We start from the raw sequence: 25,151 nt of genomic DNA, 5'->3' as shown, positions 1-25,151 counted from the left end.
GATTCTCTATTCATTTAGTTTTATATAATTTTTTAAGGATTTAGAGATACACGACAATTCACCACCATCTAACTGTTAGAATCCATTCATTAAAACATTTTGGTTCGAACTGAGACAGATTTCCTATCATAAAAAAAGGTCCACAAATGAGGGAGGTTATGAATGAGTTTGGGTAGAATTAACTCTTAACAGCTAGTTCAAGGCAAAAAGTTAATTCAAGAGAAAAAGTAGTTCAACCACATATATATATATATATATATATATATATATATACATCATTAAAACTCACTAAATTGGCGATACAAAACAAATACTTATACAACTTCCTTCTAACAGGCTGTTAAAAGGAAATTTCCATTGATTTTCAAGAAACATATATTAAAAGCTAGCTAGTTGCAATAAGAATCTTTAATTTATAAGAAACAACTTGCTATTTGTTTTACATTGCCCAGCGCGGATTGAACTACCAATGCTTGATAGCTCGACAGTAAAACCATTGTTTAAGCTCAGAAGTTTGAAAGTTTCAGTGACCCTAATAAAATATCTTATTCAAAGAGTTTATACCGGATCAATGAATAACTGGTTTAATTTCTACCACTCATGAGCTTCCATGAATTGATCACTTATTCATGACTCTACTTCTAATCCACTTATCCATTGAGATGTTCAATATTATGTTTGACCTTGCATTTCATTAGAAATATGATTTGAAGTGGTTATTTCCTTATTCAAAACTTAACTTTCAGGGTCAACTTCATTAACCCTCCCCTCATAGCAAATGCTCCACCAGTGATTTAACCTTTAAAACCATTCTTCTGAAAAAAAGCAGACTATACTTCACCACTTTTCTCAATGGCTGCTCTTAGATCTTTTTATTTTCATGTAGTTTTTAATCTGTCCTTGATTTCCATGGCTATACCTCAAGATGAAAACCATTTCATTTATCATGGCTTCAATGAAGCCAAGCTGCATCTAGATGGCATGGCAAAGATCCACCCCAATGGTCTTTTGCAGCTAACACACACTACTCAAATTGAAACTGGCCACGCTTTCTACCCATTCCCTTTCCAGTTCAATACATCATCCTCTCAATCTCTTTCATTTTCCATCAATTTTGTCTTTTCCATAGTTCCAAATAATAATTATAGTAGCCATGGCATGGCTTTTGTCATCTCACCGTCTGTGGACTTTAGCAAAGCTATGGCAACCCAATATTTGGGACTCTTCAACAGTTCAAACAATGGCCTCCACACAAACCACATCTTGGCGGTTGAGCTTGATACCATACAATCCACTGAATTTTACGATATAAATGGAAACCATGTGGGAATTGATGTGAACAGCCTTATATCTACTGATTCTGCTCCACCAACTTACTATTCCGATAAAGAAGGGAAGAACAAAACCCTGCAGTTAGCAAGTGGAATTCCAATACAAATTTGGATAGACTACAACGGAACAGAAAAATTACTCAATGTAAAACTAGCTCCAGTAGGAATCCCCAAACCAAACATACCTCTCTTGTCAGCTACCATCGACGCTTCTAAAATTCTCTTGGACTCTATGTACGTTGGCTTCTCTGCATCAACTGGTACACTCGTAAGTGACCAGTATGTTCTCGGATGGAGTTTCAGCACAAGTGGAGAAGCACAAAGCCTTGATATTTCGAAGCTTCCTTCACTGCCTCGGGCTCCTATAGTGCTTTCTCCACCTCCTTCAATTTCGCCACCAACCCCTAAAGCAGGTGAGAAGGCAGAGCCTGTTGTTATTGTGTCGCTTGTAGCAGTGGCAGTTGTGGTGATAACAATCAGTGGAGCTGTTTACATTGTGATGAAGAAGAAATATGAGGAAGTATACGAAGACTGGGAAAAGAGAATACGGTCCTCAAAGGTTTTCCTATAAGAATCTCTACAAAGCGACCAAGGGCTTCAAAGACAAGGAGCTTATAGGACAAGGAGGTTTCGGAAAGGTTTACAAAGGTGTACTTCCGTCTTCTAATTTACAAATCGCAGTCAAGAGAGTTTCTCATGTTTCCGAACAAGGGATGAAAGAATTTGTGGCTGAGATTGTAAGCATGGGAAAGCTAAGGCATAGGAACTTGGTGCAACTCCGTGGCTATTGTAGGCGAAGGGGAGAACTTCTGTTGGTCTACGATTTTATGCCCAATGGAAGCCTGGATAAAATTTTATATAGCAACAGGATACCAAACCTTAATTGGTTTCAGAGATTTCGGATTATTAGAGGAGTAGCTTCTGGCCTTCTGTACCTCCATGAAGAGTGGGAACAAGTTGTTCTGCATAGAGACATAAAACCTGGAAATGTTCTTCTAGATGCGGGTCTAAACGGAAAGTTAGGAGATTTTGGGCTCGCCAGGTCATATGACCGTGGCAGCAATCCAGAAACCACAAATCTGGTGGGAACTGTGGGTTATCTGGCTCCAGAATTTATTAGAACAGGAAGGGCAACTACTAGCACGGATGTATTTGCATTCGGGGCTTGTATGCTTGAGGTGGCGTGTGGAAGGAGGCCAATAGAGCCTGGAAAGGTAAATTTGGTTACATGGGTCATTGATTGCTGGAAAAGAGGAGATATTCTCGATGCTTGTGATCCCAGATTGGAAGGTCTTTATGGGGAGGAGCAAATGGAGATGGTTCTGAAACTAGGATTGTTCTGTTCACATCCTAACCCAGAGGTTAGGCCTGGGATGAGGCAAGTGATGCAGTATCTGGATGGTGATGCTACGTTGCCACATATGACACTTGATAACTCTGTGATTGCTTCATTAGCAGCAAGTAATGAAGCCTCATATAGTGAGATCACATTTCCTTTATTTTCAATCGAAAGTAATATTTCTGCTCTTACCATTTCCACCATTGATTCAATCCTCTTAGACGGTCGCTGATTCGTTAAATCACAAGGTTTGATGCAACTAATGCGTTCTTAGGACTGAGGCTTATTTACATTATGTTTATGCAGTGATTGTAGATATGTGGGGAGAGTGACTTTTCGTCTGTACATAATTATGTTAGATGATTGTCGTTTCAAGCCTGTTTTCAATGAATGATTAGTCATTGTACATAATTTGGTTGCAGGATTTATTGCTTTGTAAATTGACTAGAATTAGATAGAGCATATTATGAGACACTGCAAGCAAGGCGAATATTATGATGTAGATGACTGACGTACTATTCAAATTACTACCACCAAATCCGGAGCTACATTTTATCCATTCTATTTGGATTGACTTGTCTATATCCTGTTAACTGTAAATATTAAAATCTCAATAACTGGGTCTGAAATGAAGCTGAGGAGACTGATGGAAAATCGACCTGCGTACAACGCGGGCCAAATGAAGATCACAGGGGACTGATGATGCTGATGTGTCGATTGGAGGACAGGTAGTTTATCATCCTTGAACATTATATAAAGTATTGCTTTTTCTGCGTGGACTAATATTAGCGCGTTGATTTAGTCTTTGATTCGTTCATCTAGATGTTGTAATATATTATTTTACTGTTATCTTTCACTGCTCGAGAGCAAAATAATTTTATCGAATAGCTCTACTCGGTCTCTACAAACACTTTTCAATCTTGACACACAAGTAAGACACCTACAATCTAATCCTTTATAGAAGGAAACTTTTTATATTCCTCTTTTCTACTGTCCTTGAAACTTCAACGCACTTTGATAGTAAACTGTGGTATTCAAATAATAAATAATCATTATCAGCATTTTTCAAACATAAAAATACGATTTCGAAGCATAAGAGGGTATGACAGGTTGAGTCAAAAATGGGGAAGTCGAACACCTTCACTCTCATTATTCTGTCATATAGAAGAACATCATCAGAGTTAAACCAATAACGTTATTTTTTGGTGCTTAGTGAATATGAGACATTTATCCACAATTATCGTTCATTGCAGAAAAAATTTTCTTACTGAGCGACTAGTAACACAATGCTCGTGTGGTTCCTACATGGCATATATAAATCTAGGGCTCAATAAAACACAGTTAACTGCTTTGGGTTATCATATGAAGCATCATTCATATAGGTATTTTCATGTTAAATCAATCAGCTTCTTTGACCCCGAATTTCACCAGAGTTGTATGCCAAAAAAATTGGCTCATTTAGAGCATTGAAATGGAAATTTGAAGTGGTCATAAAGTTGACCCTGTGCAGAGTCAATTTCATCAGCCAGGCTCTAAAGTCCTGAAGAATTATATGCTTTTAAACTTACATTTATGTGTGAATGGGTATATTCTTTAATTAAACTTCTCATAAGTTAGAGATTAGTAAACAGAAACATCTCTCTTTGAAAGGCAGATCTACTTCTTTCTTTAATGGCTGCGGCAAATAGATCACTTTGTTTTTGGGTAATTCTGAATCTTTCCTTTATTTCCATCGCTATGGCTCAAGATGAAAACCAGTTCTTCTATCATGGCTTCGATGAAGCCAAACTGCATCTTGATGGCACAGCAAAGATTCTCCCCAGTGGTTTATTGCAGCTAACCAACATTTCTGAGCTTCAAATTGGGCATGCTTTCTATCCATTCCCAATCAAGTTCAACATATCTTCCCCTCAATCTCTTTCATTCTCCACGAATTTTGTGTTTGCAATAGTACCATCAGAGTTTGATCTTAGTGGCCATGGCATGGCTTTTGTCATCTCACCCACCACCGACTTCAGTAAAGCTGTTGCAAGTGCATATCTGGGCCTCTTCAATATTTCAAACAATGGCCAGCCAACAAATCATACCTTGGCGGTGGAGATTGATACTGTACGAAGTGGTGAATTTAAGGATATTAATGGAAACCATGTGGGAATTGATGTGAACAGCCTGGAATCTATCGACTCTGCTCCAGCATCTTATTTTTCTGATAAAGAAGGCAAGAATGAAATCTTGGAGCTAGCGAGTGGAAATTCTATACAGATTTGGATAGACTATAATGGAGTAGAAAAGTTACTCAATGTAACACTAGCTCCAATCAGAACCCCGAAACCAAAAAGGCCTCTCTTGTCAAAACTCATCGATCTATCTGAAATTCTTTTGGACTCTATGTATATTGGTTTCTCTGCATCAACTGGTACTCGTAAAAGTGATCACTACGTTCTCGGGTGGAGCTTCAATGAAAGTGGACAATCACAAAACCTTGACATTTCAAAACTTCCTTCACTTCCACCAACCAGAAAAGCAAGGGTGAAAACAGATCCACTGATTATTGTTTTGCCTGTAGCTGGACTGGTTGTGCTAACAATAATTGGTGGAGCCGTTTACATTGTGAGGAAGAAGAAGTATGAAGAAGCATACGAAGACTGGGAAAAAGAATATGGTCCTCATAGGATCTCCTATAAGAATCTCTACGAAGCAACAAAAGGTTTCAAAGACAAAGAGCTCATCGGACAAGGAGGTTTTGGAAAGGTTTACAGAGGCGTACTTCCTTCTACTAATTTGCAAATTGCGGTCAAGTTAGTCACTCACGATTCAGTTGGAGGGATGAAGCAATTTGTGGCTGAGATTGTACTCATGCGAAGACTAAGGCACAGGAACCTGGTACGACTCCTTGGCTATTGCAGGCGAAAGGGAGAACTTCTATTAGTGTATGAGTATATGCCTAACGGAAGCCTTGACAAAATCTTATATGGAAATTTGAAGCCAAACCTTAATTGGTTTCAGAGGTTCCGGATTATCAGAGGAGTAGCTTCTGGCCTTCTTTACCTTCATGAAGAGTGGGAACAAATTGTTCTGCATAGAGACATAAAGCCTGCTAATGTTCTTTTAGATGTCGATCTAAACGGGAAGTTGGGAGATTTTGGCCTCGCTAGATTATATGATCATGGCAACGACCCACAAACCACCAACCTGGTAGGAACCATAGGTTATCTGGCTCCAGAGCTTCTTAAAACTGGAAAAGCAACTACTAGCACAGATGTATTTGCTTTTGGAGCTTTTATGCTCGAGGTTGCTTGTGGAAGGAGGCCTATGGCTATGGAGCCTGGAGAAAAAGATTTGGTTGATTGGGTCACAGATTTCTTGAAAAGAGGAGCTATTATTGATGCCAGTGACCCTAGATTGGAAGGTATATACGTTGAGAAGGAAATGGAATTGGTTTTGAAACTAGGCCTCTATTGTTCAGACTCTAACCCAGAAAGTAGGCCTAGCATGAAGCAGGTGATACAGTATCTGGATGGTGGTACGATGTTACCAAATACACCACCTGGTAGCATTGTCATTGGCGAATTCACAACACGTAACGAACCTCCTGACAATGTTGTGTCATTTCATTCACTGGTGGGTAGTTCTTCTTACACAACGACTACAAATGATTCAAACCTCACAGTAGGTCGCTGAATCAAGAATTTCTTATGCAATGGCTTGATCTTTGGTCCATTCATGGCTGGGGAGTGGAGAAAAAAAATACAATGACTAAGTGAGATATTTTCTGGTCATGTAACTTCTGTGCATTTTGATAACCGATAACATTACTTGTGTTCTAATTAAACTCAACGAAGTATTCTGTAAAATAATCTTGTTTTCTGTTTGATAGACATCATTTTTATGTTCTAGTTTGCTATTACTGGAATGCAAATGGCTTTGTATCAATGTTAGAATAGGTAGCTCTTATATAACCATGAAAATACTATGACCCCATAACTGAGAATCAAGAAATATTTGTGTTGTAGTAGTTTTATGCAAAAGGAGTTTGATTAAATTAATAATTTAATGCAAAAAAATTAAATTTTGTCTGAGATCTCTACTCATTATCTTCTGCATATCCGAAATAAATAAACTGTTGGATATTCTGCTAATGTAAATGAGATTTGAAGCACAAAGTAATCCATAATTTTCTTATGTTTTCTTATGTTTGATTCTAAGAGCATCTTCAAATAACTCTTTATATAACTCAAACTCTTTATTATAAATAGTTTATCTATAAAAATAAGAGTCCAATAAGCTCTTTATTTTTAAAATATAAATTAGAGAGTGAGTTTGACTCTTCATATTTAAATAGTTAAATTTTACTCTCTATCTTAATTTTAATTAATAAATTATATGTTTCTATGTATTTTATTTATTAATTCTCTTTTTTATTAAGCATATTTCTTATAAATAAAGAACATCTTTATTAAATTTAAAGAGTTTATTTGATTTGAATAAAAATTATATTTTTTATATTTAAAATTTAATAAAAATACTCTTCCAGATGCTCTAATATCACCTAACAATTTCAGTCTCATCGGAACAAAAACAGGAGAAGTATTTGCGTTGAATTCAACTTATACAAAAGCCACCATCTTTGAACTTCCAAACCGATAGAAGGCTGCTGACTTTAACAGTGATTTGCAAATTAAGGATCACAAATCAAAGCCTCATTTTCAGTGCACCCCAGAGGGATTGAACAGCTCTGCGGTACATCGAGCCGCCAGTTTACTTTCAGTAACCATTTCTGCCTTGCAATACTCTACCTAAACATCTTGCTAAAAGTGTAAATACGCAGCTATCAAGACCCTAGATTCAAAATTGTTGCTGTCAAGATTGATAATAAATGTGGTGACTGTCTAATTCCAGTCGTCATGGAGGCTTTTAATAGAGATAAATTTTAATGATTAATGTGATGCTGTATTTTGACATCAATTACTTACACGTATAAAATGTTAAATGTGTCTTAAAATAATAAGTGATTGACTAATAGTTGAATTAAGGTCACAGTAATATACAAAACTAATAATAAATGAGACAGAGAATTTTATAGGATTCGTTGTGTTTCATTATTTACACTATCTACCCCTATCCAAATCCAAATTCATGTTTATTTCTCTATTTTCAAAATCCTATCTTAAATTAAAAAACTTTTAAACCCTATAAGTTTGTTAATTGAAAAAACCCTTAACAAAATAATTTATAAATAACAAAACACCTCTATTCATCATAGTTTCGATTCCGACAACCACTTTGGTGATGGCCAAGATTGTCACAACCCTACAGCCGAAACAGGTTGTAATGACTACCTCTTATACTAGGCCGATTGTTCGTCGCGTGAAGGGCCGTAAGCACGGCAAAGATGGCCATCGCAGCCAAACTGGCCTTTTTGGCCGACGATGACATCGTCGACGTCATCAAGCCAGTCTAGCTTGAATTGCTTGAGCCAGTGGCGGCTGACGTGGTGTCGTGGTCTAGGTACAAGGAGAGCCAGGAGGCCATATTGGTAGTGTGCACAACGCTGATCCGATCGTTTGCACGTACGCCAATTTTGACCATATTTGGTAGTGGTAGCTGGAATTTGGCATTGTGGTATGGGGGTGTTTTGTCATTTTACAAAAAAATTATATATTGGGGTGCTTAGTTAAATTAACAAACCTATGAGGTTTTTTTTGTAATTTTTAAATTTTACCTTGTAATAATCACCCAACTCTACCTACCATAATTTTCAAAAATAATAAAACAAAGACACCCATAATGGTTCAAATGCTTAGAGCGATTCCTACATCTTATTCTCTTTTATATGAGTGTTCTTGGTTATAACTAAGTTGCAATAGGTCGCGAACTGCGAACATAAGTACAAGAGCTTATAATTAAAAGAGAATATTAAGTCAGTCTCTTTTTCGTAGGTTTCTTTACTATTTGCTTTTATGAAAATCCGAGATCCTGACCTTGTGGAGGGAGTCTTCTATTTATAGCTACTAAATTCAAGGTAATGATTACAAATCTGCAAGTAGGTAGGTGTCATGCAAGTCTTTCTTGCTCCTATTGGCTGATAACTTAGGAAATATCCTTAAATTATATAGGGTTGGACAGGTGTGCGGACCTACTCTTACAGACTAAACTTGAGCTTGCTGAGTTGTGACAGCCGTATTCTCTCTGTGTTGGGGGCATGTGACAAATTCTTGATGATGCAAAATATTTTGAACTCTGATAGTGCTCGTTGATGCAAGCTTATGTTAACCCTGATTTTTTAGGCTTCACAATGACATCCCCGACTCCTTAAAATAATAATACTAGAATAACATCCAAAAAAACCAAGATTAGCATATAACAAAGACTGGTTTGTTTTCAACCAAGTGGTTGAAGAACATGATATCTACAAATTGGTCTGAATTCGTTTCTTTATATATTTGGATAGTCATGCAAAATAAAAATTGACTTATATTGGTTGTTAGTATTTGTTGGCAAAAGATCAATTTTTTGTTTTTTATTTTTATTTGTTGTGAGCAGGGTGTTTAGGTCAGTTTGTATACACTTCAACTAATCTCTCAAATCTTAATTGATAACTGAGTAATCCCTCAATAGCATCTCCATTAACATTTAGTGTAACACTCATGATCTCTTGAATAATACACTCAAGACTCTAGTATAACTTAGGCCCACCTACTAGTGGTGGTTAGAAGATCAATTTTTGCTTCTTCTGGAATTCATTAAGTGATGTGAATCCAGTTAGACCCTTGAATTGAAATCCGGAGTTGGCAGGTTAATATTTTCTCCTATGTTCTTGCTGTCCAAGACTACACGTCATAGACATACATCACACATTTCAATTTACTTTAAACAAATATTTATCTCTCAATTTTAAACAACAAAACCGCAGCAACACTTTGTCCTCTCACAAAGACATCTTTTTCCCTTTTTTTTTTTTTTTCTTTTTCAGTGATGGCTGCAGCTCTTAGATCAGTTTACGTTTGGATGATTTTCAGTTTATCCTTTATTTCTTGTGCTCATCTCAAAATGAAAACGAGTTCATCTATAATATGGCTTCCATGAAGCCAATCTACAACTGGATGAATATCATAATCCACCCCATGGTCTATTGCAGCTAACCAACACTTCTGAGAGCAAGCAGGTCATGCTTTTTATCCATTCCCAATCAAATTCAACCACTCTTCCCTGAATCTCTTTCCTTTTCCACGAATTTTGTTTTGCCATAGTTCCAGAATCGGTTATATGGTGGCCATGGCATGGCTTTTGTCATCTCACCTTCGATGGATTTCAGCCAGCTACTGAAACTTCATATTGGGGCTCTTCAACCCTACTAACGATGGCCTGTCTACAAACCACTCTTAGCGGTCGAGGTTGATACTGTACAAAGCCCTCATTTTATGACATAGATGGAAACCATGTGGGAATGATGTGAACGGCTTGGTTTCTAATGAATCTGCTACAGCAACTTATTATTCGAATGAAGAAGGGAAGACAAAAGCTTGGTGCTCATGAGTGGAGATCCAATACAGGTTGGATAGACTACGATGGTGCTGAAAAATTACTCAATGTCACTCTCTCTCCTATTCGAATCGCAAAACCAGAAAGACCTCTCTTGTCACAGCCCCTCAATCTTTCTGAAGTTTTCCTGGAGTCTATGTATGTCGGTTTCTCAGCAGCAACTGGCACAATTACAAGTGACCATATATTCTAGGATGGAGCTTCAACAGAAGCGGACAAGCACTAACCTTGATTTCTCCAAGCTTCCTCCTGTTCCTGCACACGGGAAAGCAAGTAAGAAACGTGGACTACTGATGATTGTTTTGATTGTAGTAGCAGTGGCTGTGTTGTTGATAGTAGGCATTATAGCTGCTTAATTGTATGGAAAAGAAATATGAAAGAGTATGTGAAGACTGGGAAAGGGAATATGGTCTCAAAGGTTCCCCTACAAGAATCTCTATAAAAGCAACCAAAGGTTTCAAGGACAAAGAACTTATTGGAAAAGGAGGTTTGGAAAGGTTTATAGAGGCGCCTTCCTTCTAATGAACAAATCGCAGTCAAGAGAGTCTCTCACGATTCGAAACAAGGGATAAGGAATTTGGGCTGAGATTGTTAGCATGGGAAGGCTAAGGCATAGGAACTTGGTGCAACTCCGTGGCTATTGCAGGCGAAAGGGGAATTTTTTGGTCTATGATTATATGCCAAACGGAAGCCTGGACAAATTATTATACAGCAATACAGAGCCAAACTTAATTGTTTCAGCGATTCGAATCATAGAGGAATAGCTTCTGCCTTCTCTACCTCCAGAAGAATGGGAACATTGTCTACATAGAGATATAAAACCGGTAATGTTCTTTTAGGACGTGAACAAATGGAGGTTAGTGATTTTGGCCTAGCTAAACTATATGACCACGATAGCAATCCCGCAAACCACTAACCTGTGGGAACTGTAGGTTATTTGGCTCCAGAGCTCATTAGAACTGGAAAGGCAACTACCAGCACGGATTATTTGCTTTTGGGGCTTTCATGCTGAGGTGGCTTGTGGAAGGAGGCCTGTAGAGCAACAAGGTTATGGAGTGGTATATTTGGTTGAATGGGTAATCAATTGCTGGAAAAGAGGAGCTATCATCAATGCCAGTGATCCAAGATTAGAAGGTATTTATGCAGAGGAGCAAATGGAGTTGGTACTGAATCTAGGGCTGTTTTGTCACACCCTAACCCCGCAGCAAGGCCTAACATGAGACAGTTGATGCAATATCTGGACGGCGATGCTACATTGCCAGATTATCACCTAATAGCAGTTCATGGATGTGTTCATAATAGTAATGACACTTATGATAGTGGGATGTCATTTCCTTCATTGTTCGAAAGTAGTTCTGCGCAGACCATGTCTACTGTGATTCAATCCTCGCAGAAGGTCGTTGAATCAAATATCTTACTTGCAATGAAGCCTTTCTTTGGACTAATCATGGTACATGTAAAAAGAAATATTGTTTCTAAAACTTTCTGCGAGTTTCTCAAACTGATAGTTCTTGTATCATTTTACTTGTTATCATTTTACAACTGTTGTTTCCCTTATCTACTGTAGTTGTGCTAATAACAGTTGTGGAGCTGTTTACATTGTGAGGAAGAGAAATAAGAAGTATATGAGGACTGGAAAAAAAATAGTCCTCATAGGATCTCCTATAAGATTCTCTACAAAGCAACAGAAGGTTTCAAAGACAAAGGCTCATCGGACAAGGAGGTTTGGAAAGGTTTACAAGGCGTACTTCCTTCTACTAATTTGCAATGCGGTCAGAGAGTCACTCACGATTCAGTTGGAGGATAAGCAATTTGTGGCTGAGATTGTACTCATGCGAAGACTAAAGGCACAGGAACTTGGTACGACTCCTTGGCTATTGCAGGCGAAAGGGAGAACTTCTATTAGTGTATGAGTATATGCCTAATGGAAGCCTGACAAAATCTTATTGAAATTTGAAGCCAAACCTTAATTGGTTTCAGAGGTTCCGGATTATCAGGAGTAGCTTCTGGCCTTCTTTACCTTCATGAAGAGTGGGAACAAATTGTTCTGCATAGAGACATAAAGCCTGCTAATTGTTCTTTTAGATGTCATCTAAATGGAAGTTGGGAGATTTTGGCCTCGCTAGATTATATGATCAAGGCAGCGACCCACAAACCACCAAACTGAAGAACCATAGGTTATGTGCCTCAAGAGCTTCTTAAACTGGAAAAGCAACTACCAGTACAGATGTATTTGCTTTTGGAGCTTTTATGCCGAGGTTATTTTGGAAGGAGACCTATGGCTATGGAGCCTGGAAGAAAGATTTGTTGATTGGGTCACAGATTTCTTGAAAAGAGGAGCTATATTGATGCTAGTGACCCTAGATTGGAAGGTATATACGTTGAGGAGGAAATAATGGTTTTGAAACTAGGCCTCTATTTTTAGACTCTAACCCAGATAGGCCTCGCATGAAGCAGGTGAACAGTATCTTGATAGTGGTACGTGTTACCAATACACCACCTGGTAGCATTGTCAACGAACCTCCTGACATGTTGTGTCTTTAAATTCACTGGTGGGAGTAGTTCTTCTTACACAACTGCTACAAAGATTCAATCCCACAGCAGGTCGCTGATAATAATTTGTTATGCAATGGTTGATCTTTGGTCCATTCATGGCTGGGGAGTGGAGAAAAAAAAGCAATGACTAAGTGAGATATTTTTCTGCTCATGTAACTTCTGTGCATTTTGATAACTGGTAACATTACTTGTGTTCTAATTAAACTCAACGAAGTATTCGTGTAAAATAATCTGGTTTTCTGTTTCATAGACATCATTCTTATGTTCTAGTTTGCTACTACTGGAATGCAAATGGTCCGTAACAATGTCAGAATGAAATGCTATGATCCCTAAACTGAGAATCAAGAAATATGTATGTTGTAGTAGTTTTATGCAAAAGGAATCTTGGTAACACATGGCATTTATCCATCAGCATTTTGATACCTTAACTAATGCAAGAACAGGGGCGAGTCCTCTAGTTATTTCTCTTTGGCATGTTTTGATTTGTCACTGTACATAATTTGCTGGAATGAAATTTAGGATGTAAGCAAAATTGAACTTCTGTTTCCTAATTTTGATTCCAACATTCATGATCTGGATGTGAAACGTTCATTAGTGGGTCACATGTAGCATATAATATACCTTTTCCCTGGACAACGTGTAGGCAATTATCTACCTTTCAACTATTCAATCATTAGTGCTAAGATGGTAGTCTAAAAATTTCCCCTTCCCCATTTTATGTTAAAATTTAACTACAATTTCTCTTTTGTTTCCTTGAACGACTAGCGTTTTTATGTACCGTTCATGTCTGATTTTTGTGATCCATGTCGTGCAGTTTAAGTTCTGATAGACGACTAGTCTTTTGGGCTTATTTTCATACTAGTGGCTGAAGGAATGTCTAGCTCTAATTTTCAACGGCTAATCTTAAAATCCCCATCAGCTGCTCTTCGTTGACTCACTATGTTTCCACGTTCATATTTTTAATATCTACGCTCCTAACTTGTTCGTTAAAATTCCCAGGGTTGTTCTCATTATCATTGGGGCCTTACGCTTGAAATGCGCTACATGAAATGCAATAGCTTCCAAAATGACAAACAACATGATAACACAACCATAGTCTGTGAAAGGAAGAAGACAAATGTTTTTGGTTTTTAGAGCTGGAGTATACAAAGAAAAGAGGACCAAAAACTGACGTGAGAGAGAGCTGTAGAGAGAGAGAAAATCTGAACTGAAATTTGCTCTGTTTTACATTCAAAAAACAGGGGTGGATTTTACAAGGCACACGCCACTGTTCCCCTAAAGCTGCAAATTTAAAATTTAAACTAACCACACCACTAATGCACGTACAAACATATCAAAATACATCATTTTATCAACCTAATTCACCTAACACATCACTGAAATATTTCTTAAACAGTGACCAAAAACCAACTTCTGCATGCACAGCAGCATTTCAAACCGTGGCGCCAAACTGCAACTCCCACCATGCGTTGACTTCATCATTTCCAGCATGGTATCACCATTCAACACCTCCTCCTTGATATCATTGCTGGAACACCAAGTTGAGCTTTAATCTTCAAACTTGGCTTTGGACAAGGTTGGTTATATGCAGCATGTTCTGTCTCTATTAAAGAGAACTCCTCCTTCATTGTAGCTTCTCCACGCATCAGATTTGACTGCCATCTTGTAGCTGGTTGGTTCTAACTCAACCACATTGCACCTCTCATAAATTTCAGATATGGCTTTATACCTCTGACTGGAACTTCATCAACTTCATCTGAATTCACTTCTTCAATCTGACTTTTGGGCATTCTATCTTGTTGGAGCTTGGCCTGACTTACTTGATTTTTTTTACAGCCACATTCGCATCCACTTAACACACTCTCATTAACTATGTTAGCTGAATGGTTTTGAAAAACAACATTTCCCCACTCTACCGGGAAGCTTTTTCTTGCATCTAACTCTCATTAACTCATTCCCATCACATTCCATAATGACCACATGCTGAGTTTTTAAAATGAAGAAGTAATTCCTCTCAAGCATTTGTCCTACACTAAGTAGGCTTTGACTGATTTTTGGACAAAAAACATCAGATATAATCTTGGTACCTGACTTGGTTTGACAGAAACATTTCCCTTGCCTTTGACCTCCAGCACTCTCCATTTCCACTTTAACTTTAGACTTGTAGCTTTGATTTAAGCTCACGAAATTGGACATGTTTGGTGACATATGGTTGGTGCAACCACTGTCAATTAACCACACCTCTTGATCAACAAGCCAACACTCCTGAAGCCATAAACAACTGCTCAAGTTCTTGAGTCTGCTGTTGATTCTCCACTGCCTGGGATTGATGCTCCTGCTGCCCTCCTTTGTTCTTGCACACCCTTTCTACATATCCAAACTGCTTACAAGACCTACATTGTATGCCAGGCCTGAACCAACATCTATTTTCAGAGTGGTTCTTTTTCTTGCAGTGAGGACAAGTAGGAAAGGTTCTCAGTCCCGCATTTTTTTCTCCTTCGTTGTTAACTTCCTCTTTTCCCTTCTCCCAGCATACCTTCTGTTTTGGCTTGCTATCATGGCTCCTTCACTTGTGTCTTCCTGCCTCAGCAACCTCCTCTGCTCTTGTGCTTGAAGAGCATGCCAAGTTCGCTAAGCTGATCTGGGACAGGTCTTTGGGTCTTCAAGTGAAGAGATTTTGCCTCAAATCTCTCAGGTAAACTGACCAAAACCTTCTCTATATATCCTCTTGTCAGTCAACTCTTCACCAGTAGCTTAATCTTGTTCACCACATTCATCAGCCTATCCACATACTCCTTCACAGACTCAGCCTCTTGCATCTTAAGCATCTCAAATTCTCTTCTCAGGTTTAGAATTTGCATGTTGCGTGTCATATTGCTGCCCCCAAACCCCTCCTTAAGCTTATCCCAAGCCCTCTTTAGGAGTTTCACACGCCATAATCCTGGTGAAGACTTGGTCTGTCACTGCTGAGTGTATGTAAGATAGGGCCCTTGGTGCTTTAGACATCTCCTCTCATGAATCCTGATTGGTTCAGTGTGGGGTTTGCTCCCAACTGAGGAACTTGCTTCTCCTCCTCCACGTATTGCCACAACCCATGGCCTCTTAAATAAGTCTTCATCTTGACAGCCCATACATGGAACGATCTCCATTGAAGATGGTGGAGAAAGTGAAGCTGGAGTTGCTGCCATGAAGATGATTACGTATGGTGTTGAGTTTTGTTAGGAGTTTTTTTTTTCCAGGTCCTGAAAGATCACAACAGCTCTGATACCAATTGTTGTTTAGAGCTGGAGTATACAAAAAAAGAGGACCAAAAACTGACGTGAGAGAGAGCTGTAGAGAGAGAGAAATCTGAACTAATTTGCTCTGTTTTACTTCAAAAACAGGGGATTTATACAAGGCACACGCCACTGTTCCACCTAAAGCTGCAAATTTAAATTTAACTAAACACACCAACTAATGCACGTACAAACATATCAAAATACATCATTTTTACAACCTAATTCACCTAAACACATCACTGAAATATTTCTTAAACAGTGACCAAAAACCAACTTCTCATGCACAGCAGCATTTCAAACCGTGGCGCCAAAATCTTGCAACTCCCACCATGCGTTGACTTCATCATTCCAGCATGGTATCACCATCAACAAAATAATAATTCATCTCCCAATGGACTTCTACTTGCTAAAAATATAAGCTTCATACGTGGCTCCTATCATATCTCAGTTTGAATCAAAGTTTGAGAAAGCCTGCATGCCATGAGCCGATGTGTGTAACTTGAGACTAATTCCATGAAGAGGACAGGTTATGCTATATTTCAATCGATTTGATTATTGCATATATTATTCCCTTCTGCTTAGACCTCTGGAATCATATCACTTTTAATCTTTCTTTTGTGTTAGGTGAGAAGTGAGATGTGTATCTAGCTTTATATTTGCCATCTCTCTGCCATATTGAAACTTCAAACCATGCTGAAACAAAGGCACTAAGTTATTCCTGCATTTTGAGGTTCGAACAATAAAAAACTAAAAAGAAAATATTATCAGCAACTAGAAACTTCAAACAGAAGACAGCGGCAAAAAAAAAAACTTCTACACAGGCTTGATTCTCTCTTCTTTCATATTACAAGAATTAAAAACCAAGTAGAAGGAATAATTAAAAAATTGTCAATTCTTTCATACACTCTCAAAACTATCATAGACTTTTAACAGATAATCTGAGCTCAGGTTCCCTTAACAAGGTCTATCCTCTTTCATTCATCCTGCATTGAAAAGGTTTCTTGTAAAAGGAAGAAGTTCTTTTACAAATAGATGAATACAAAGATCATATTTTAAGATTGGAAATGTCAAGTGGTTATTTATCGTCATTAGCTGACTAACTTACAGGGTCAACTTGATTACTGTCTCTCTCTTTTAACACCTTAACCTTGAGTTGCAAGAGTATCTTAAGACAAGGAAAACTGATCTATTAGGAGTCTAAGACTACTAAACAGAAAGATAAACTCTCTTTACAAAAAAGCATCCTTTTCTAAATGGCTGCAGCTCAATATCTTTATTTGTGATAGTCTTCAATTTATCATTGTTCTTCCTTGGCTCAAGAAGAAAACCAGTTCATCTACCATGGTTTCAACAACTCGAAACTGCAACGGTGGCTTGGCAAAGATTCTTCCCAATGGTCTATGGCGGCCACAACACTCTGAGCTTGAAAGCGGTTATGCTTCTAACCTTCTCCTTTCAAATTCAACTCATCTTCCTCTCAAACCCTTTCGTTTTCCACAACTTTCGTGTTTGCCATGGTTTCAAAAGCAGTTAATTTTGGAGGCAATGCTTGGCTTTTTTCAGCTCACCGTCTATGAACTTCACTGGCGCTGTCGCAGGTGCATATTTGGGCTTTTCAATCTTACAAACACGGCCAGCCTAACACCACATCTTGGCTGTTGAGCTTGATAAGTAGAAAACCCTGAATTTTATGACATAGATAGAAACCATGTTGGAATTGATGTGAACAGCCTCATCTCTAATCAATCTGCTACAGCAAGTTACATTTCCAATAAAGAAGAAAAGAATGAAACTTTGGAGTTAGGAAGTGGAAAACCAATCCAGATTTGGATAGACTATTGATCATTTTTATGAAGCTGGTTATTCAAAAGAAGAGAGATAAAACTCTAAAAGCTGGACTAAATTTCATTAGACAAAACCTGCATATAACATATTCAACTACTGTTTCAACAACCAGCCGAAACTTTCCTTAACTAAGCTAAGCCACACAAAAGGCTAACAACTCCATTACAGAGTTGAGTCATTAAACAGGATTAACATAAACTACAATATATCTTAAGTTACTAAGAAGAGAGCACTCCCATGCAGTCCATGCAGAGTAGAAACTCTTCCAGTTTCACACCATTTGCCAATCTACTTCCAGCACAGCATCAACCTTCAACACCCACCTTGGTGCTTGGCTGGAAACACCAAGTTTTAGCCTCAAGGCTTCAAACTTGGATTTACATAATGCCTTTGTCATGATATCTGCAACCTGGTCTTCTCCTCGGCAATGAACTAAGTTCACTTCTCCACCTTGTTCAGCTTCCCTAACAGCATGATATTGATTTTAATATGCTTTGTTCTGCGTGAAGCACGGGTTCTTTGCCATTGCTACAGCCGATGGTTTTTCACACAAAATCAAGTAGGATCCATTTGCTTTTGCTGTAAGTCATCAAGCATTTTCCTAAGCCACACAGCCTGATTCACGCTGCTGCGGCAGACACATATTCAGCTTCAGCAGTGGACGGAGCCACTGTTTCCTGCTTCCTTGACAGCCAACTAATAGCACCCTCATTCAGATAGAACACCGACCAGAGGTGCTTCTTGCATCATCTACGGATCCACCCCAGTCACTTCAGTGTACCCCATCCTTCAGACTTTCGGATTTCCTGAACCAAATGCCTAACATGCAGGTTCCTTTTACATACCTTAACCCACGTTTGGCAGCTTGGAAGTGCAATTCACTTGGGTTGCTCATAAACCTTGAGAGGTAGCTTGCTGTAAACATTAGATCAGGTCTAGTGGCTGTATAAACACAGACTCCCACAAGGCCTCTGTATTTCCCTTCATCCACCTCTCTGCACCATCTGTTTTGCTTAACTTCAGGTTGGGAATCAGAGGGGTATTTACTGGTTTGCAATCTCCATCCAAACCTTGAAAGTAGCTCAGTTGCATACCTTTGTTGACTAACAAAAATCTTCCCAACACCTTGAGTTATCTCCATGCCAGAAGTACTTCAGCTCCCAAGTCTGTCATTTCAAATTCAGCTTCATGTCCAACTTGAACTGGTCCAATTCATCGGATTACTCCCTGTCACCAACAAGTCATCAACGTACAAGGACACCACAGCCACTCCCTTTTCAACTTCCTAATGTAGAGAGTGTGTTCATTAGGACTTCTAACATATCCTAGGCTGCATAGATGGTCATTTATTCGGCTGTACCAAGCTCTAGGTGCCTGCTTCAAGCCGTATAATGCCTTCCTCAGAAGGTACACATATCCTCATTTCCTTTAACCTGGTAGCCTTCGGTTGTTCTACATACACTCCTCTGTAATCCATCCTTTAAAGATGCAGACTTGACATCCACTGGAAAATTTCCCAGTTAAACTGAGCTGCAAGAGCCAACAAAGTCTGATTGTATCTTGCCTAGCAACCGGGGCAAAGTTTCTGAAAAATCAATGCCTGGTTGCTGTGCAAATCCCTTCACCACCAGCCTTGCTTTATGCTTGTAAATTGAGCCTCAGGGTTGATTTTCAGTTTGAAAATCCATTTAACCTGAATGACTTTTCTTGTTTCAGGTCTGGGTACCAGTTTCCAGGTTGTGTTCTATTGATCATGTTCATTCTTCCTGCATTGCAGTCCTCCACAACTCTGATTTTGCAGCATCAAAATAGCCTCTTGGCTCCACCACTGCCGTATTACACCTTTCATACACATCAGCCATGTCCTAGTTCCCCTCCAGCATGCTCTTCTTTCTCATCTGAATCTGCCTCTTGAATCAGTGCCTCACTTCCTTATTCGGACTTGATTCAACCTGCACATCAACTCTTTGTTCTTCCCAATTCCATACTCCACATTCATCAACCTTAATGTCCCTTGTGATTACAACCTTTTGGACTTAGGAATATAAATTCTATAGGCTTTAGAGCTGCTGCTATAGCCTATAAATATCCCAATTTCTGCCTTGTCTCTAACTTAGACCTTTTGCTGGCTGGATCATTAACTAGGCTATACTTCCACTCTTTCAGGTTCCCTACTTGGCTTGATTCAGTCCATGCCTCAATTGGTGTTTGATGTTTGACAGCCTTGGTGGGCAGCCTATTCAGCAGGAAAACTGCTGTATTAACAGCTTCTGCCAAAAACACTTTAGGAAGGCTTTTCCATTCATCATGCACCTGCCATTTCCATAATGGTTCGATTTCTTCTCTCAGAGACACCATTTTGTTGAGGGGTGTATGGTGCTGTGAACTGTTGCTGTATTCCTCTAGGCTGCATATCAACTTGAACTCATTTGAGGTGTACTCAGACCCATTGTCTATCCTCACTGCCTTGATCAAGGTTCCAGCTTCATTCTCCACCAGCAACTTGAATTGTTTGAACACAGTAGCCACTTCACTTTTCTGCTTCAAGATACACCCAAGCCACTCTTGAAAAATCATCAATGAAGAGTACAAAATAACCTGCTGCCATTTAGAGATTCTGTCCTCATAGGGCCACACACACCAGTGGATCAATTGCAACTTGTGAATTGCTCTCCAGGCTTGATCCGAAGGGAATGGTGCCTACTAAGTTTGCCAAGTTGGCAGGCTGTGCACAAGTTTCTTTTCTCTTTTATTTCGGGCAGGTCTAATACCATGTCCCTTGCTTGAGTTCTTTGATTCCAGGTAATGGAAATGTCCTAATCTCTATGCCATAAATCAGACTCTTCAGCCTTGGGGATTAATGCTAAATTTTCTGGTTTTTTCCAGTCCAACGGAAAGCTTTTGCCAAGCATCCTTACACTTAACAACTCTTTTCCTTCACTGTCTTTTATATGCAAGAATGTTTTGGAAATGTAAGGTAAAATTTCTCTCTAGCATTTGACCTACACTTAGCAATTTTGTGCAATTTCAGGTACATACAGAACATTAGAGATACCTTAGTACCTGCCTTGGTTTGGACTGCCCATCTCCAATCCCTCTTGCTTCAACATAGTCACCATTTCCAATCCTCACCTTGGAGCTGTATGATCTGTCCAGCCTCACAAAGTTCTCCACATTCGCAGCCATGTGGTTAGTACATCCGCTGTCTATCAACCAAACTTCTCCAAAGGTCTGCATTGAGAAGCATGAGGCTACAAACTTGTTCTGTCTCATTGGACTGCTGCTGTTCATCTGCACTTTGTGCTTGCTGTGTGGTTGTGCAGCCTTGTTCCTGCACCACCTTCTCAATGTGGCCGAATTGTTTGCATCCCCTGCATTGAATCCCAGGCCTGAACCACTTGCTGTCCGATGTCCCTTCTTTTTGCAGTGGGAACATGGTGGATAACTTCTTCCTCCACTCTGTTTTCCCCACTGTCCACCAGCTCTCTCTTTTCCTCTCTTATCCCCAGCATATCTTCTATTACTCCCCTGCGTATTCACTCCCTTTTGAGCACCATCATAGCACCTTCATTTGAGTCCTCCTGCCTCATCAACCTTCTTTGTTCTTGGGCCTGCAGGGCATACCAATTCCGTAAGGCTGATTTGGGAGAGGTCATTTGAATCTTCTAAAGAAGTATATCTTGACTCAAATCTTTCCGAAGGCTTTTACTAACACCTTTTCAACTATCATCTTGTCACTCATCTCAACTCCCAACAATCTGATTTTGTTCACCACACTCATGAGTCTATCCACATACTCTTTAACCTTCTCTACCTCTTGTATTCTCAGCATTTCAAACTCCCTGCGTAGATTCATAACTTGCATGTTTCGGGTTGTATCACTTCCCATGAATTCCTCTCTTAGTCTATCCCAAGCCTCCTTCGCAGTTTCACACGCCATTATCCTTGTAAATACAAGGTCATATGAGAGAGAGCTCTTGGAGCCTTGGACATTTCCTCTTCGTACATTCTCATTTGGTTCAAGGTTGGGTTTGGACCAAGTTGGGGTGGCTGTTTCTCTTCTTCCACATACTGCCACAGCCCTTGTCCTCTCAGGTAGGCTCTCATTCTAACAGCCCAGATGTGGTACTGGTCCCTGTTGAACACTGGAGGTGAGAGAGACGCAGATTGGGAAGCCATGCGTGAACTGGTTGCAGTTTTGAAAAAGCTTTGGTTTTTCTTGCGTAAGAGTGAAGTTTGATGGTGATTTGGGATGAGTTTTTGAGTGATCTTTTAGACGTTAGTTAGTTGATTTAGGCTCTGATACCATGATCATTTTTTATGAAGGTGGTTATTCAAAGAAGAAGAGAGATAAAACTCTAAAAGCTAGACATAAATTTTCATTAGACAAAACCTGCATATAACATACTTCAACTACTGTTTCAACAACCAGCCGAAACTTTTCCTTAATCTAAGCTAAGCCACACAAAAGGCTAACAACTCCATTACAAGAGTTGAGTCATTAAACAGAGGATTAACATAAACTACAATATATCTTAAGTTACTAAGAAGATAAGCACTCCCATGCAGTCCATGCAGAGTAGAAACTCTTCCAGGTTTCACACGCATTTGCCAATCTACTTCCAGCACAGCATCAACCTTCAACAACTATGATGGAACAGAAAAATTATTCAATGTAACAATAGCTCCACTGAAAATTCCAAAACCAAACAGGCCTCTGCTCTCAAAACATCTCGATCTCTCCGAAGTTCTATTGGAGTCTATGTATGTTGGTCTCTCTGCAGCAACTGGTACGCGTATAAGTGATCACTATATTCTCGGATGGAGCTTCAACAAAAGTGGACCAGCACAAAACCTTGATATTTCAAAGCTTCCTCCTCCTCCACCAATTCCTCCACCTGAGAAAACCAGTGAGGGCCTAGATCGAACTATTACCGTTTTGCTTGTAGCAATAGCGGTTGTGCTGATAACAGTTGGTGGAGCTGTTTACATTGTGAGGAAGAAGAAATATGAAGAAGTATATGAGGACTGGGAAAAAGAATATGGTCCCCATAGGCTCTCCTATAAGAATCTCTACAAAGCAACCAAAGGTTTCAAAGAAAAAGAGGTTATCGGACAAGGAGGTTTTGGACAGGTGTACAGAGGTGTTCTTCCTTCTAATGTACAAATCGCAGTTAAGAGAATCAGCCATAACTCAAACGAAGGGATGAAGCAATTTGTGGCCGAGATTGTGAGCATGAGAAGGCTAAGGCATAGGAATTTGGTTCAACTCTGGGGCTATTGCAGGCGTAGGGGGGAACTTCTATTGGTCTATGATTTTATGCCTAATGGAAGCCTTGACAAAATCTTATATGGCGATACAAAACCAAACCTTAATTGGTTTCAGAGATTCCGGATTCTCAGATGAGTAGCTTCGGTCCTTCTTTTTCTCCATGTAGAGTGGGAACAGGTTGTTCTGCATAGAGACATAAAAGCTGCCAACGTTCTTTTAGATGCCGATCTGAACGGAAAGTTAGGAGATTTTGGGCTTGCTAGATTACATGATCATGGTAGCAATGCACAAACCACCAACCTGGTAGGAACTGTTGGTTATCTAGCTCCAGAGCTGCTTAAGACTGGAAAGGCAACTACTAGCACTGATGTATTTGCTTTTGGAGATTTTATGCTTGAGGTTGCTTGTGGAAGGAGGCCTATGGAGCCAGGCATGGTAGATTTGGCTGCTTGGGTCATTGATTGCTGGAAAAGAGGAGCAATTCTAGATGTTAGTGACCCTAGATTGGAAGGTATGTATGTGGAAGAGCAAATGGAGTTGGTTCTTAAACTTGGCCTCCTTTGTTCACACTCTAACCCAGAAACTAGGCCCAGCATGAAGCAGGTGACACGGTATCTGGATGGTGAAGCAAAATTGCCAAATATAACACCAGAGAGCACTGTGATAGGCGCAATAACAGCGAGGAATGAAGTTCCTGATATTGTTTTGTCATTTGATTCGTTGTCTGAAAGTATTTCTTCCCACACCTTGTCCACTGTTGATTCAATCCTCGTGCTGGGCCGCTGAATCAAGAGTTTTATGCAATAGCTGCGTCCTTTGGACATATTATGGTTGGAGGGTACAGAGAATAAAGATTCTGAAATACTTTGTTTCTCTAACTTGTGAATTTGTAAAACTGGTACTACTTGTATCGCTATTGACTTGACTTGTTATTCTGTAAGATAATCTTCTTTTGCTGGCTAATAAACATCGATTTCAGTTTAGTTTAGCTTTTAACAGAAATCCAGAATGTGTATGTCTCCATATTATGATCAAAAGCTGTGATATATAACCCATGAAAATGCTGTAACCACAAGGCTTAGATTCAAGAAATAACTGTGTTGTAGGGTTTAAACAAAGGGCATTGCCGCATTAGATTAATTTAGTAAGTTTCCCGCACCAGTCTCCACTTTTTGTCTCTTTTCATATATTATTCATTTAACAATATTTTTCCCTAAACGTACTTGCTGAGTTTGATAAACTTTTTGGTTTATTCAGCCAAGTTAAAAATATAAATCTGAAGTCCAAAACAATGTATATATGTGTCACACCCCCTCCCGAGTATCCCTACCCCACCAGATCCGGGCGCTCCAGGAGACTCAGGATCTCGAAAGGAAAGTGAATATTCTAAAAAAAAAAAAAAAAACATTCATAAAAACAATTCCATTTATAGACGAAAGTGAAAAGTAGTGCATTTGCATATTTAAGGTTTAACAAGCGGAAATACACAAAATAATTATTCTAAAAGCGAGAATTGAAAATCCAGTTATAAAAAAAAAAAAAAAAAAGAAATTTAGTATCAGTGTCCACTAAAGTTTGTAAAACATGCAGATTATCATGCGTCAATGCCAACCTAGAGCGTACAGTATGCTCCACACGAACCCGATCTACAATCCTAGGGGAGGAAACATAAAACAGTGAGTTGGAAAGCCCAATGAGCGGATAATATATTTTATACGAAAATAACTTTAATTTTGGAAACATGCATGAATAATCCAATTGCATGCCACACAACACTAATGCACTTACATGATAAGGCAACAATCACCATATATTATTCTCAGATGCCATGAAATCACACACCACTATCATATAAAATAAATATATTACCACCACCCTACTAGCACTTAGGGACTTAGATCATAACTCTCCGAATCAGTCCCTAACTTATACATGAAGCTACACCACCCGCAATCTACCCTCGGGGTGGCACCATCCGCAATCTACCC

At 39.1% G+C, this 25,151-nt stretch overlaps 2 protein-coding genes and 1 pseudogene across 2 annotated transcripts; all 3 read left to right on the top strand.

The window, feature by feature from the left end:
• The first annotated feature begins 802 nt into the window (after positions 1-802).
• LOC116107266 (putative L-type lectin-domain containing receptor kinase II.2) lies at positions 803-3,306 on the top strand. The gene is given in 2 exon segments (XM_031393559.1): positions 803-1,872; positions 1,874-3,306. Coding segments are annotated over 2 exon segments (2,049 nt in total). The 5' UTR covers positions 803-852; the 3' UTR covers positions 2,903-3,306.
• A 996-nt stretch (positions 3,307-4,302) lies between these two features.
• On the top strand, positions 4,303-10,405 carry LOC116107328 (probable L-type lectin-domain containing receptor kinase II.1). The gene is made up of 2 exons (XM_031393606.1): positions 4,303-6,339; positions 10,157-10,405. Exons 1-2 carry the CDS (start codon positions 4,342-4,344, stop codon positions 10,403-10,405), a joined length of 2,247 nt encoding a protein of 748 aa, XP_031249466.1. The 5' UTR covers positions 4,303-4,341.
• Position 10,406: 1 nt separating this feature from the next.
• Positions 10,407-24,061, top strand: LOC116107327 (annotated as a pseudogene).
• Positions 24,062-25,151: the final 1,090 nt, after the last annotated feature.

The sequence above is a fragment of the Pistacia vera genome, unplaced genomic scaffold, assembly GCF_008641045.1.
Source record: "Pistacia vera cultivar Batoury unplaced genomic scaffold, PisVer_v2 Contig531, whole genome shotgun sequence".
Taxonomy (NCBI): domain Eukaryota; kingdom Viridiplantae; phylum Streptophyta; class Magnoliopsida; order Sapindales; family Anacardiaceae; genus Pistacia; species Pistacia vera.
The sequence above is the reverse complement of the archived record's forward strand: the minus strand, read 5'-3'. Positions and strand labels throughout refer to the sequence as shown.